General features: G+C 37.7%; 1 protein-coding gene across 2 annotated transcripts in view; it reads left to right on the top strand.

Moving 5' to 3' along the window:
• The window catches only part of EYA1 (EYA transcriptional coactivator and phosphatase 1), a 322,481-nt gene that overhangs the window by 214,448 nt on the left and 95,198 nt on the right, over nt 1-12,835 (top strand). For both annotated transcript variants that reach the window (XM_061172210.1, XM_061172211.1), the window contains 2 exons: nt 11,616-11,698; nt 12,122-12,308. In XM_061172210.1, coding sequence (XP_061028193.1) covers nt 11,616-11,698; nt 12,122-12,308 — 270 coding nt within the window. The remainder of the gene's footprint in view (nt 1-11,615; nt 11,699-12,121; nt 12,309-12,835) is intronic.

Below are 12,835 nucleotides of genomic sequence, written 5' to 3'. Positions count from 1 at the left end.
AAGACAAGATGTTTCTGTTCGTGGACAACTGTAGAGTTCACCCTGAGGAAGTGAAATCCTTGCTGTTAGTTTTTGACATCTTCCTGCTCCCCAGGGTCGGCTTCAGTGTTTCTGGAAGAAGTTTTGGATGGTGTGAGATTTTTCTTCACACGCCATTGACAAACATGCAAATGAGTGAGTTGAATGAGGGAGTGTGGACGGACAGAGGGTGCCTGGAGACCCCTGGGTCAACCGTGCAGATCCTGTAGATAGTGTTTTCAGTGCTGCCAATCAAAGGGCACTGACAACAGGAATGAAGGGGGGGCGTGTGAGTTTATGTGTATGTCTGTGTGTGTGTGTATGTGCGTGTGTGCACACGTGCGTGCGTACATGTACTACGGGCAAGAAAACTTAGGAGAAACTGCTTTAGCCTATGATTCACTGACCCGTTTCACAGAATATCTGCCAAGCTTGTCATAAGCAAATTTTATTCTCCTTTTATGTAAAAGAGGCATCTGACTTGAAATCAAGCTTTTAGTTATAATTTCTTAAAAACACAAGTTCCAGACCTATTGCTGGCATCCCCATTCATTCATTTACCCCCCCCACCCCCATCCTATACACTATAGACTTAAGAGTACCATCGACCACAGAAAACAAGAAACTGTTCATAATTTTGAGGCTGAGTCATAGGAAGAAAATTACATTTTGTTTAGCAATCTGAGATAAGGAAATGCAAACAATTTTCACACGAAAAGTAATTCAAGTTAAGTCTGGTCTCTTAACTGGTTAAGCTTCAGCTTTGAGGCAAACCCAGCTTTCCCTAATAACTTAGTTCTATTGATGGACAGTTGCAGGGGGTGACCATCTCTTCTCATAGTTTCAGTTTATTTGGTAGTATGTCTGAAATATACAAATGTTTTGCTGGGAGTGGAGAGGTCTGTGTCACAATGGCAGTTGGAAGTTAAGATTCATAAGAACTCTAGTTCTCTTCATTTGGGGAAACGAATTTGGAATTTAGCATCGTAAAATCCTTGGTTACTTTATTATCGTAGTTTGTTCAAAGCAGTCTTCCCCTGTGTTCACGCTAGTAGGTGAAGCTGGATGGAGACATCACAGAATCGCGGTGGTTGTGTGGAATGCCTTTCTGAGTGTTTTAGTGCCCCAGAGAAGCAGTGAGGTGGGGACATTCCTGTCATTCTGGAGCAAGAAGGTGTCAGGATTTGCCACGATAGATGGGAGGGACTACACAGATGCGCACGCCCGAAACCCAGAGGGCTCTGGAAACCCCGCTTCGTTTATTTTCCTTTCGGTTTTATTGCTCTCTTTTAGAGGAGAAAATCACACGAATTCGAACTCCGTCTTTGTATATAATGTTGTTTGCTCTGTTAAAGAGATTGGAGTTCCAACCAGTGAGGAGAGACAAAAAAGAAGGACAGAGGTTTGTTAATGGGACGCGGAAGGGTGACAGCTCCACAGTTCTCTGTACCTCGCCGATCTAGGGCTCGTTATGAAGTGGGAACCATCCAATAATAATCTAATAAGGACAGCCACCCTGACTTCCGTTGGTCTGCCTGTCTATAGCTTTTCAAATATATAGTTGAAGTCTTCCAGTTTATTAGTTTTTTAGAACCTCAAAATTGCTTACCAAAATGTACTGTTAAAGTTTTTTCATTATCTATAGAAATGGTATTTTTCCTAACTTCAAATATATGGTTTTAAGAAAATATTTATTAAACCTTTTTAATAATCTGCTCTGATAAAGCCTTTGAGATTTGCACTTTCTGGCGTAAAATGACAGATGAGAGTTACAACTGGAGAAAAGCTATTGCAGCTTGCACTGATGTTCACAATTTCTCTTAATTGCTTTCCCATTCTACTCACATTTATATTTTAGTTTGTGGAATTTTTTGCATTCTAGAATTTTTTTTTGTTGCTTAAGTTGATTTTTTAGCAGTAATATTTTGTTTTGGTTCTTTTGGCATCTTGTGTTATTTCAAATGACAAGTGTTGAAAATTGTATGGAGATCTTTTGAAATCCAGTAATAGCAATAATTAATCAGAGATCAATACCCATATTATTGTCGGTATGAATTGTTTTTTATTAAAATATAGAGAAATAGATGAAGAACGATAAATAACAAGGTTTTGTAGTCTTTATTACCCTAGTTACAAATTGTCTTTGAAATAGAAAAACTATTACTGAGATAAAAAGGAAAACTTGGTCATTTAAAAGCCTTCTTGTAAGAAAAGGGGAAAACTTTGGTTTTAAATAGCCCATCTGGCCTTCAGAGGCTTTTCCCCAGGGAGCTCTACTGACTCCTGCCACATAGATTGCGCCCGATGATGGACATAGCCCATGGCAAAGAGGCCAGGGAAGGAAAGCAAATGGACTTCTGTGAAAATACACGAGGGACAAATAGCATCCTGCTTGCCAAGTAAGTGCTAGAAAATGCTCTAAAACATGGGAAATACAGACAGGCCCCAGCAGGTTCCAGCATTCTTATGTTGGCTGGGATTCTGGTTTTTAATGCGAGTCCTTGTTAAGTAGACCTTTGACCTACATGTTACCTTTTTTTTTTTTTTTTTTTTTGTTGAAGTTATAGCTGGGCAGTGTTCTCCAGGTTAAGTCACACACAAAACTTTGATTTGATATTTTAAATCATGTTATAAATCAACATAGGCTGGGTTCTTCTTAACTGTGAAAAAGTAGTAAGGATTTATTCATAAAGGTTTGGAGGGGTTGGTTTATTTTTAAACTACAATTGCTTAGCATCTATAGAACTGGGTGGCCACACAGGGTCTTCTAGCAAGACTGTTTCTTGTTTGTTACGGTTGGTTGACGAGACCACCACCTTTTCCCTGTAGCAACCCCTGATGGTGACAAGAAGAAAGCCAATATTTCTGATACACTATCCTTGGGTGACTATATAATTTACTTTTAAAATTGTTTACCAGCCTCAAAAGAGTTACAATGAAGAAGTCTTTTAGAAATGAGATCATTATTTATGAAATTTCTCAGATGCCCTTGTCTCTACCCTTTGTGTGTCCGTGATGTTTGTCCAGCGAAAAATTAATACCACTTTTCTGTCCTCCCCACCCCTTTCCCTTTTGGTAACCATAAATTTGTCTTCTACATCTGTGAGTCTGTTTCTGTTTTGTAAATAAGTTCACTCGTATCATACTTTAGATTCCACATATAGGTGATTAGCAGATACAAACTACTGTATATAAAATAGGTAAACAACAAGGACCTATTGTATAACACAGGAAACTATATTCCATATCTTGTAATAACCTATAATGGAAAAGAATATGACAAAGAATATATATATATGTGTGTAAGTGAATCACTTTGCTGTATACCAGAAACTAACACAACATTGTAAGTCAACTCTACTTCAATAATAAAAAATTGAAGTTAAATTAAAAATACGACTTTTTACAATATATAATTCCCTTTCAACATTGCTGAATCAGAGCATCTAAAGGGTGCATTTTGTGTGGTCGAATGGTAAATGGTGGCCTGGAAGTGGAGATAATGGCCATTCCCTAACTCAGAGTCTTTGGGCCAGGAAATCACCATTCTCTCTCTGACAAGGATCCTACCTCACATACTGATGTGGGAAATAACCTGAGACAGTGGATGTGGAAATACTGAAACATAAATGGACTGTAAAATCGTAGGATGTTATTGCGTTCTGAATTTGAGATTTTTCATCTGCAAGCAAGGCTCTTATTTTCATTCATGTACCCATGAAATACCAATATCTGAGCTAGATCAGTGATATTTTATGAGCTGCTCAAAATTCATGATGCTTAATTAATTTAATATTTTATTTGATTTAAAACCCTGCTGGATTTTCTTCCGGAAATTCAGACATATTTTAAATCCTTCCAGAAGGTGCTTCTACATCCTGTATTTAATATTCTTCATGTAATTTACATCTAAAGTAGTGATTATAATCTAATTTTTAAAGCTAAGCCTTCATATATCATCCAGTTTAAAAGAAACCAGTAAAGTGTGTGTCCTTTAGATGAAATCTGAGAAATAAACAATTATTATTTGGTTATTTTTCCTTTCCGCACTGTCTTTTTCATTGCCGAACAAATAAGTTGAGAGATGCTTTCCTTTCCTGATATCTGTTGGGCCTTCAAATCGCTCTTCCAAACAGCCTTCTGCCACCATTACCACATACACACACACACACACACACACACACACACACAAAATTGTGGAAAGGTTTCCTCTTGTTACTACACCTGCTTCTTTATGACAGTCGTATTCTCACTGGACCCTGTTGTCATTACCATCCTGGATTGAAACTCAAGTACCACTTCTGTCTCCTACTGGAGCCTACACGAAACCCTTCAAAGGCACTAGTCAGACGTGGTTTCTCCTTGTCCATGTGAGACAGGTGAATAAGTATAACACATGAATTTAAGGAACTTATGGTCAGGATAAAAACAAGACCAATGAAGGCTTGTTTAGTGCTGTTCTGAGACCAGTGGTATCAATTATTAGTGAGCTCGAGTTCCCAGAAGGTAAAATCAGTGCAGAGAAGAACACTCAGGGAAAGCTTATTGGGAAGATAGGACTTTAGCCAGATCATGAAGGATGGGAAATGGGGATTGACGGAGAGAAGCATTAAATACGAGGCGCAAGAATGAATAAGATGAGTTTTCAGGATAGCGGGACCCCATCCTGAATTCATGTAGTGAGCTGTGGGCAGGCAGGCCTTGGGAAGTAGCTTGGTGAGCGTATTCCTCTCCTGGGCACCTCCAGCCCCACCTCACCACCCCAAACGCTAACCCACCCCCATCTCCAGGCCCAGTTATATAAACAAAAATATCTTTGCGTTTATAACACGTCCTCCAGTCCTTAAAAGGAAAATCCGAATCATAACATTTCCTGTGTCCCAATATGCTAATATTGGTATGATCAACATTCAGATTCCTGGGTTTTTCCGATAAAGAATGTCATTTTGCTGAACTGTTATTCTTTTCTTAAATGATCAAGAAACTTCTGTCACCTACCTTTAGTCTCTTTCCCTACTTCCCCATAAACCTTTCACTCTCAGATCTTCTCCTTTGGATAGTTTATACTCACTGTGTACCAGGAATATGCTCCTTGACATTTTCTGTGTATTTTCTGTGCATTGTCTGTCTCAGTCTAATCAGATGTTTTCATTTCATTGACTGTCAGAACTTGTGGTGCTCGTGTAGGTAACACAAGCTAATGTTTCTTGGTGGTGCTTTCATGAGATTGTGTGTTTTTAAACTTTGCTCAAAGGATAGACTCATGACACCCGCTTCTTTTGGTCCACAACACCCTCTAGAGTAGTAAGTGTGCCAATTAGATGTGCCAGTAGTTGCTGTGGACCAAACTAACTTGGAAAGGTTTTTTTTTTTTCATAGTATAACATATATAATCTTCCCATTCAGAATATAAAAATTCTCAACTTTAAAAAGAAGACAGTGGAATGAAAAATAATTTTGTCTCTTAGAGAAGTTCTGAAAGGAAAGATTTTTCCAGTGTTCTGGTCTGGAAATGAGTGTCTCCCCTCCCTGCCAAAAAAGAAAAATGGCTATGATTTTTCACAATAGTAAACTATTTAAACAGATAAGATTTTCCTTTTCACTAGTGGGGAAGAAAGTATCACCACTGCCACCCTGCTCGGAAGGTAACTTAATTCCAAACTCTACCAAGAATAATATTGGGCATTACTGGAGCTCCATTTGAACCAATCTCTGCCAAACTCCTTGAGTGAGAAATAATGGATTCTAAATGGGAATTCTTTCTACTTTGGGGAATTTTCATGATATGTTACATAAAATATAAAACAATTTATCATAGAATATTTCTGTTCTCTTTATCTAGAGGTGACTTTTCATGTAAAATCTTTTGTATCTAGGAAGGAAAATACTTCTATATTATTTTGGTAAATAAATTCTCAATACTAAGCCTAATTCTGTGACCTAACGTTGTAAGTGAAGACTCTTGTGAATCGAACAGAAACTCTTAAGAGGATGGATCCTAATGGAAGAAGGAGGTCTGTTTTTCCTGGTCATGTCCTGCCCTTTCTCCCCTGTAGCATACATGCTTAAGTCTGGTACATGGTGGCCTTCTACACAAATGTGCCTCGTCTCCCAGGCCTGTGTAGAGTAGGAAGTGGGTTTAGTAGATACACACGGACGCTTTCTTAGGAGCGTTGTCATTGCTATTTTGTCTTTGCTTTGTGGTGTTCTAAGCTTCGGTGAAATTCATCTGGTAATACTGGCACCCAATCTGCATCAGATCAGCTATCAGAGTGGGACCCTTTACTCCCTATGAGCTTTGTTTAGCCCAGCTCAAGGGCCACAAATACCCAAGACAGTCTCTGAGAAGCTTCCATTCTTTAAATTCCTGGTGAGTGTGATTACTTTCTTAGTGTAAAAACAAAACTTATACTAGTGGGGGTTTTTGAAGCAGTTGCTAAAACACTAGTTGAATTGGTACTAAAACATAGTGGCTAGAAATCAGGGACTTTAGGTGTTCAGTAAACCTGTGGATTTTCAGGTCACATCCTACCCCTCTTGCCTCAGTAAGATGGTGATTTCTGTGTCTGAGGAGGGGCCCAGATTTGTGCCATTTAACAAACACCTCCTGGTAATTCCGTGGCAGATAGTTAGCCATATGTTGAATATGTTGGTTAAAAAATATATATTAAAGGAAAAAGAACCCTGGTTACTTTGAGAGGCAATACACGGCGGAGATTAAGAACTTCAACTCTGGAGCCAGATGGCCTGGGATTGAACCCCAGGTCTGCCACACTTGCTTGTAATCTTGGGCAGTTTCTTCATCTGTAAAATGGGGTATAATAGTACTTTCCTGAGGGGTGGTTGTAAGAGCTCGTGAGTTGTAACATGTAAAATATTTGATTGGCCTGGCTCAGAGTAAGCCCTTGATATGTTTTAAGTATGATTATTCTTGTCACTTCTATTTTGATTCTATGTTTGCTTCCTATGGTTTTTTTTTTTTTTTTTTTTTTTCATCCTTGTAGAATGATCCCTGGGAACACTTTAGTAAACTTCAGATCTTCCCATAAAGCAACAGAGAACAGGGTAAGAGGACACGAGAGAGCATCGTATAGACTCTAAAACCAGACGGAGCTATGTTTAATTTTACTTCCATCCCATGGAAGCTATATTACCCTAACCTCACCCTCTGGTTCCCTATAGTATCGAGTTATTTTGATAGATAAAGCATGTGAAAAATGAACTTATTCCTAACATATAGTAAGCATTCAGTGCATGTTTTCCATTTTTATTGTTCATGTATGTCATATATATAAAATACACACATCACAGAGAAGGAGAGGGAGACAGAGAGAAATTCAGTAACTCAGGCTTAGGAGGAAAGAGGAGAAGAGGGGAATTCAGGGAAGGTTTTTCCGAGGAAAGGAGTTTCTAGTCCGTGCTGAATTGGGAAGCTGATTAGAAGTTAGCCAGGATATAGTGGGAGTGGGGAGGGAGGGAGAGGTGCAAAGAGTAACCTTCAGAGAACCGAGTGTTGCTTCCCTTGTATGAGGCTGGAATGTGTATCTGGGTGGGTGAGGGGTGGGAGTTCCTGGGAAGAGATCAAAGAAATCTAAGAGAAAAACTACAGTCAGACCAAGTAGGGCCTAATAAATAAGCCCTGGTAAGGAGTTTGAATTTGATCCTGAGGCTAATAGGGGGCAGTTACTTTTTTAACAAGGGAGTGAGAAGATGAGATATGCACCTTAGAGAAAGTATTCTACTGCTGGTGTGGAGAATGAGCTGGAGGGGGCCGGAAGATGGGCAGGAGACCAGGAAGCAGGCTGTTGAAGAAATCCAGTGCTGGTGGCCTGGACTAAAAGTTATCAGCTCTCTTTCCTAAGTCCTCCGTGGAGGCGGGTGGGGCAGCCCTGCAGATCTGATTCTGGGGGTTAAAAATTAATACTGCCTGAGCCTGATTCTCTAGCACGTCCATCTCTGCCTGACGTTAAGTTAGATCCTTGTGGAAGTTGCATTAAGTCTCGTAGGCCACTGGAGTGCTGTTAAGCTCCTGCTCCTGCATGTGAAATGGAATGGAATCTCAGCCTGCAGTCAGCCAGTAAATGAGTATAACTTATGTTGAATTCCAGCTAATGTACAGCCGTCGAAGTAGCATGAAGTCTGGGAAGTCACTGGGGTACCATTTAGAGTACTGAACAGTGATTTACTTGGTCAGACCCCAATGGCCTATATGTGCCAATATAGCTTCCATGGTCTTTTCTACTTTGTTCTAGGGAATAAGTTATGGAATGAAAACATCCATTTTTAAAATATATTTTCTATATCTTAATTCATTTTCTTGGTGGATGGGGATTATTGAGGTCACTATTTATTGTTCAAAAATGTGTAGTATAAACGAAAGTAGCAAGTCATAACCTAAAAACGTGTAGTTTAAATGAAAGTCACAAGTCATAACCCAAAGTAATTTTTCCTATCAAATGTATATAATACAGTTTTCAAAAGTATTAATATTCACACTCTTACCCAGAATAAATTTGAATTTTTATAAGGAATTTTTAAAATGCTCATTATAAGTTTGTGATATATATATATAGGTATAGATACAGATTTAATGTTAATTGTTCACTGATATACAAATATATAGAATGAGTCATATGCCCATGAAGTCCAGTGTTTAAAAAGAAAAAAAACAGAACTAATGTTAACCTGGTAAGTCCTAGAGATCCAAGCCTGTATCTTCTGTCCTCATGTAATTATCACCACAAGCCCTATATTTAATACTTGCTTAATAAGTATGTGGTTGCCACGTGCAAATGATCATTAATATGAAAAGCTTGTCTGTTGTTGCCCCTACGTTTGTGGTGAAACAAGTATTAGTTGTGTGAGAGCTCGCAGCTTATCTGTGATAGGTGTCCTGGGCACTTTGAACAACCGATGTTCCTAACATTTACAAATGAGGAAACCTCAAATATGAGTCTGTAATAACTACATTTAAAACTATCTTAGGAAATATTTTCCCCTCTTAATAAAAGTAACAAATCCTTGAGATTAGCTCAAGATGGCGGAGTAGAAGGACGTGCTCTCACCTCTTCTTACAAGAACACCGGAATCACAACTAACTGCTGAACAAAAAAGCACTGGAACCTACCAAAAAAGATACCCTACATCCAAAAATAACCAATCCTCTGATTGGGTTTTCAAAGTGCGTGGATGCTTGATAAATAAGTAGGAAAAGAATTTTAGATATGCAAAGAGATTAAGTCATATTTATCTAGTTTGGGAAAGTCAAAAGAGGGAAAAGATAAATACGGTGGAGAATTTTAGAAACGTTTACTGGAATAAACAGTAATGGTTCCGAACATTTGTGTGTTACTGTGGCTTGTTCATTATGTTTTCCAAAACATTACTTCATTTGATCTGTTTAAGAAGCCTATGAAATAGAGTTTCTACAGCTAGGGAAATTATTTCTTAGAGCAGTTAGGTGATTTGTCCAGAGTCCAAACAGCTCATAAGTAATTAACTGGAAACTCTGTTTTCTGACTCTTTAGCCAGTACTTAAATGTTCAGTAGCAAGTAAATAATTGGCATATATTAACTACCACATTGTACCTGAAGGCATCTGTGACTAGGCAGTTCACATTGAAGATGTCCTCCTTAAACTGCCCACGCATTTACTGTCTAGACTGCTCATTTGCCATAAAATTTTAATTTAAAAAAATGGTTTTTCTGTTTACAGAAGTAACACAGGTTCTGCGTAGAAAATTTTAAAATGTACATTGGCTCCATGAATGTTATGTGACCATAGATTGCACCCCTCCATAGATTCTGAGATTTTTGTGCTTTTTGGAAATATTTTATGCTTTAAAAATATTTCAAATGAGATCACAAAGAACATTTTTGTTGCTTTAGTTTTTATTTTAACAAATTAGTATGAAAAAATTTCCTGTGTCGTTAAATGTCATTATGATACTATTTCAACAGCTTCATAATATTCCATTTTCCAAATAATACCTATTAAGAACTTGGGGATGCGCTCTATGTTTTGTTATTAGAAATAACACTGAAGAATATCTTTACTAACTACCTCATTGTATAAATCCATATTTTCTTAGATAGCCTGGCAATAAAATTGCTGGGTTAAATGATATATAAAATTTCTTGATCATGACCAAATAGCCCAATAGCTTGTCTTATTTAAATTCCCATTTTGTTGTGTATGAATGCCATTTTTTACACGTTTGCCAATCCCTGATCTTTTCAAAAATCTTTGCCAAAATGATCATCAAAAATAGTGTATTATTAAAGGTACATGCACCCCTATGTTCATAGCAGCGCTATCACAATAGTCAAGACATGGAAACAACCTAAATGTCCATCTAGAGATGAATGGATAAAGAAGATGTGGTATATATATACAATGGAATACTACTCAGCCTTAAAAAAGAACAAAATAATGCCATTTGCAGCAACATGGATGGACCTAGAGATTATCATACTAGGTGAAGTAAGTCAGAAAGAGAAAAACAAATACTATATGATACCACTTATATGTGGAATCTAAAACATGACAGAAATGAACCTATCTAGGAAACAGAAAGATTCACAGACATAGAGAACAGACTTGTGGTTGCCAAGGGGTTGGGGGGTAGGGGAGGGATGGAGTGGGAGTTTGTGGTTAGCAGATGCAAACTATTACATATAGAATGGATAAACAACAAGGTCCTACTGTATAGCACAGGGAACTATATTAAATTTCCTGAGATAAACCATAATGGAAAAGAATATTAAAAAATGTACATGTATGTATAATTGGATCACTTTGCTGTACAGGAGAAATTAACACAACATTGTAAATCAACTATACTTCAAGATAAAAATGGTGTGTTGTCACTTTGCGTGGTTAAACAGTAAGGTAGTAAATCCATTGAAGGAGGGGACTAAGATTTGCTCTTTGGCTTGAATCCTGCACAACGCCCGCTGTATCTTTTGACACAGAGACATTCAACAAACAGGATGTTGCCTACACAGCACATGTAATACATAAAACATTGGTCATGTTCCTATTTGATCTTTGTTTTTGTCAAATACTTCAAGTGCTTCCCTTCATTCTTCTGTGAAATGAAATAACCAGCTTTTTCGGTGGCCATTCAGATGGCAAGTATGAGTTGGAAAGCATTTTGCATTTTTGGAAGTAGCATCATAGTTTTTGAGCTAGCAGGAACTTTAAAGATCATTCAATCTGATCCTATTGCTTTACAGTAAGCGTATTTAATATAAAGATATGAAAAATCCTGGTGTGTTTTACAAATTGAAATGGAAAGCTCGGTGTTTAATATTTTTGCACAAATGTATAATTTTGTCCATAGTTTATATGAGTTCCTCATGTCCTCAGAAATGTAAACCTCTCTACTTTTTAATTCTTTGTAGTATAGTGAAACTAAAATTGTCAACCATTTTAAGAAAACAAAATTTTAGCCATGGCAATGGATTCTGGTTTCAAAGATAAACCAAACGCATTTGCAGTGAACTCCAACCCTGCTTTATCTAAATAATAATTTCCTATAGGCACATTACTTGGCATGGCTTAGTCAACCATATTTCTTTTCGTTTTGTTTTAGGTAGCAGTTTTACAACATCATCAGGATTATATACAGGAAATAATTCACTCACGAATTCCTCTGGATTTAACAGTTCACAGCAGGTAATTTTCAAAGCCAGTTTAACTTCTGAAATTTAAAGAAATGCAACAGATGATTTTCTTAGGTAAAGAAAGATTCGTTTATATTACACTATAAGCGAGACCTTTCTTAAGCCTTCTAATAGTTGTTTTTGTTTTTTTTTTTTCCTCCTTTAAAAATCTCTTTAGCGGTCCTATATGGTGAGTTGTTTGGTTCTCAGATTGGTTGAATTTTACCTAGAAATCATGGAATAGAAATATGAAGAGGGAATCTGATCTTACATAAAACTGGTTTGCAAGTCTGCTCACTTCAGTCAGCGTGTGCTTGTGTGTCCCTTTGGGAAGTCAGAGAAGACGGAAGTGCAAACACATTCACGGTTACATTCTGAAAACGCTAAGCAGCAGCCGTATTCTGACAGGTTGCTCTTGTGTGCTTTGATTTGGTAGGACTATCCATCGTATCCCAGCTTCGGCCAGGGTCAGTATGCACAGTATTACAACAGCTCGCCGTACCCGGCACATTACATGACAAGTAGCAACAACAGCCCAACGACGCCGTCCACAAATGCCACTTACCAGCTTCAGGAACCGCCATCTGGCGTCACCAGCCAAGCAGTGACAGATCCCGCAGCAGGTAATTACGTGCATTTTTATTAGTCCTGCACGCTATGTTTCTGGTGGTTGAAATGCATTTTTCCGCAGTCATATATTCACGACAGTGGTCGCACACCTTTGACAAGTTTTGGCAAGGCCTTAAGTCAAGCAGCATGATGGTGACCTGAGCTTTATTTTTACTTGCTTAAAAATTTTAGTACAAAGTGTATAACTTCAAAAGTACATGAAATAGAGATTTTGTTTAGTCGTACCTATACTCAATTTTCAAGATATATATAGCTTTTTAGATGCATAAGTATAAATGTTTAGCTATAATGCTTACCTATAATTATAACTGTGTTGACATATGAATATGAAGATAAATGACATTACCTCGAATTTAATGTTTATCATCATGAAACAGTTAATGTTTTTCAAAAAAATCAAATAGCATCAAAGGGTTGATCATGGAAAATGGTGATTCTCCTGGCCTACCCTTTCCCCCTCGTGACTTGCTGTGAATTTTTTAACAATGTATCTGAGGGCGGGCATTTTTTGTACTCCTGC

The sequence above is a fragment of the Eubalaena glacialis genome, chromosome 17 (assembly GCF_028564815.1).
Source record: "Eubalaena glacialis isolate mEubGla1 chromosome 17, mEubGla1.1.hap2.+ XY, whole genome shotgun sequence".
NCBI lineage: Eukaryota > Metazoa > Chordata > Mammalia > Artiodactyla > Balaenidae > Eubalaena > Eubalaena glacialis.
The sequence above is the reverse complement of the archived record's forward strand: the minus strand, read 5'-3'. Positions and strand labels throughout refer to the sequence as shown.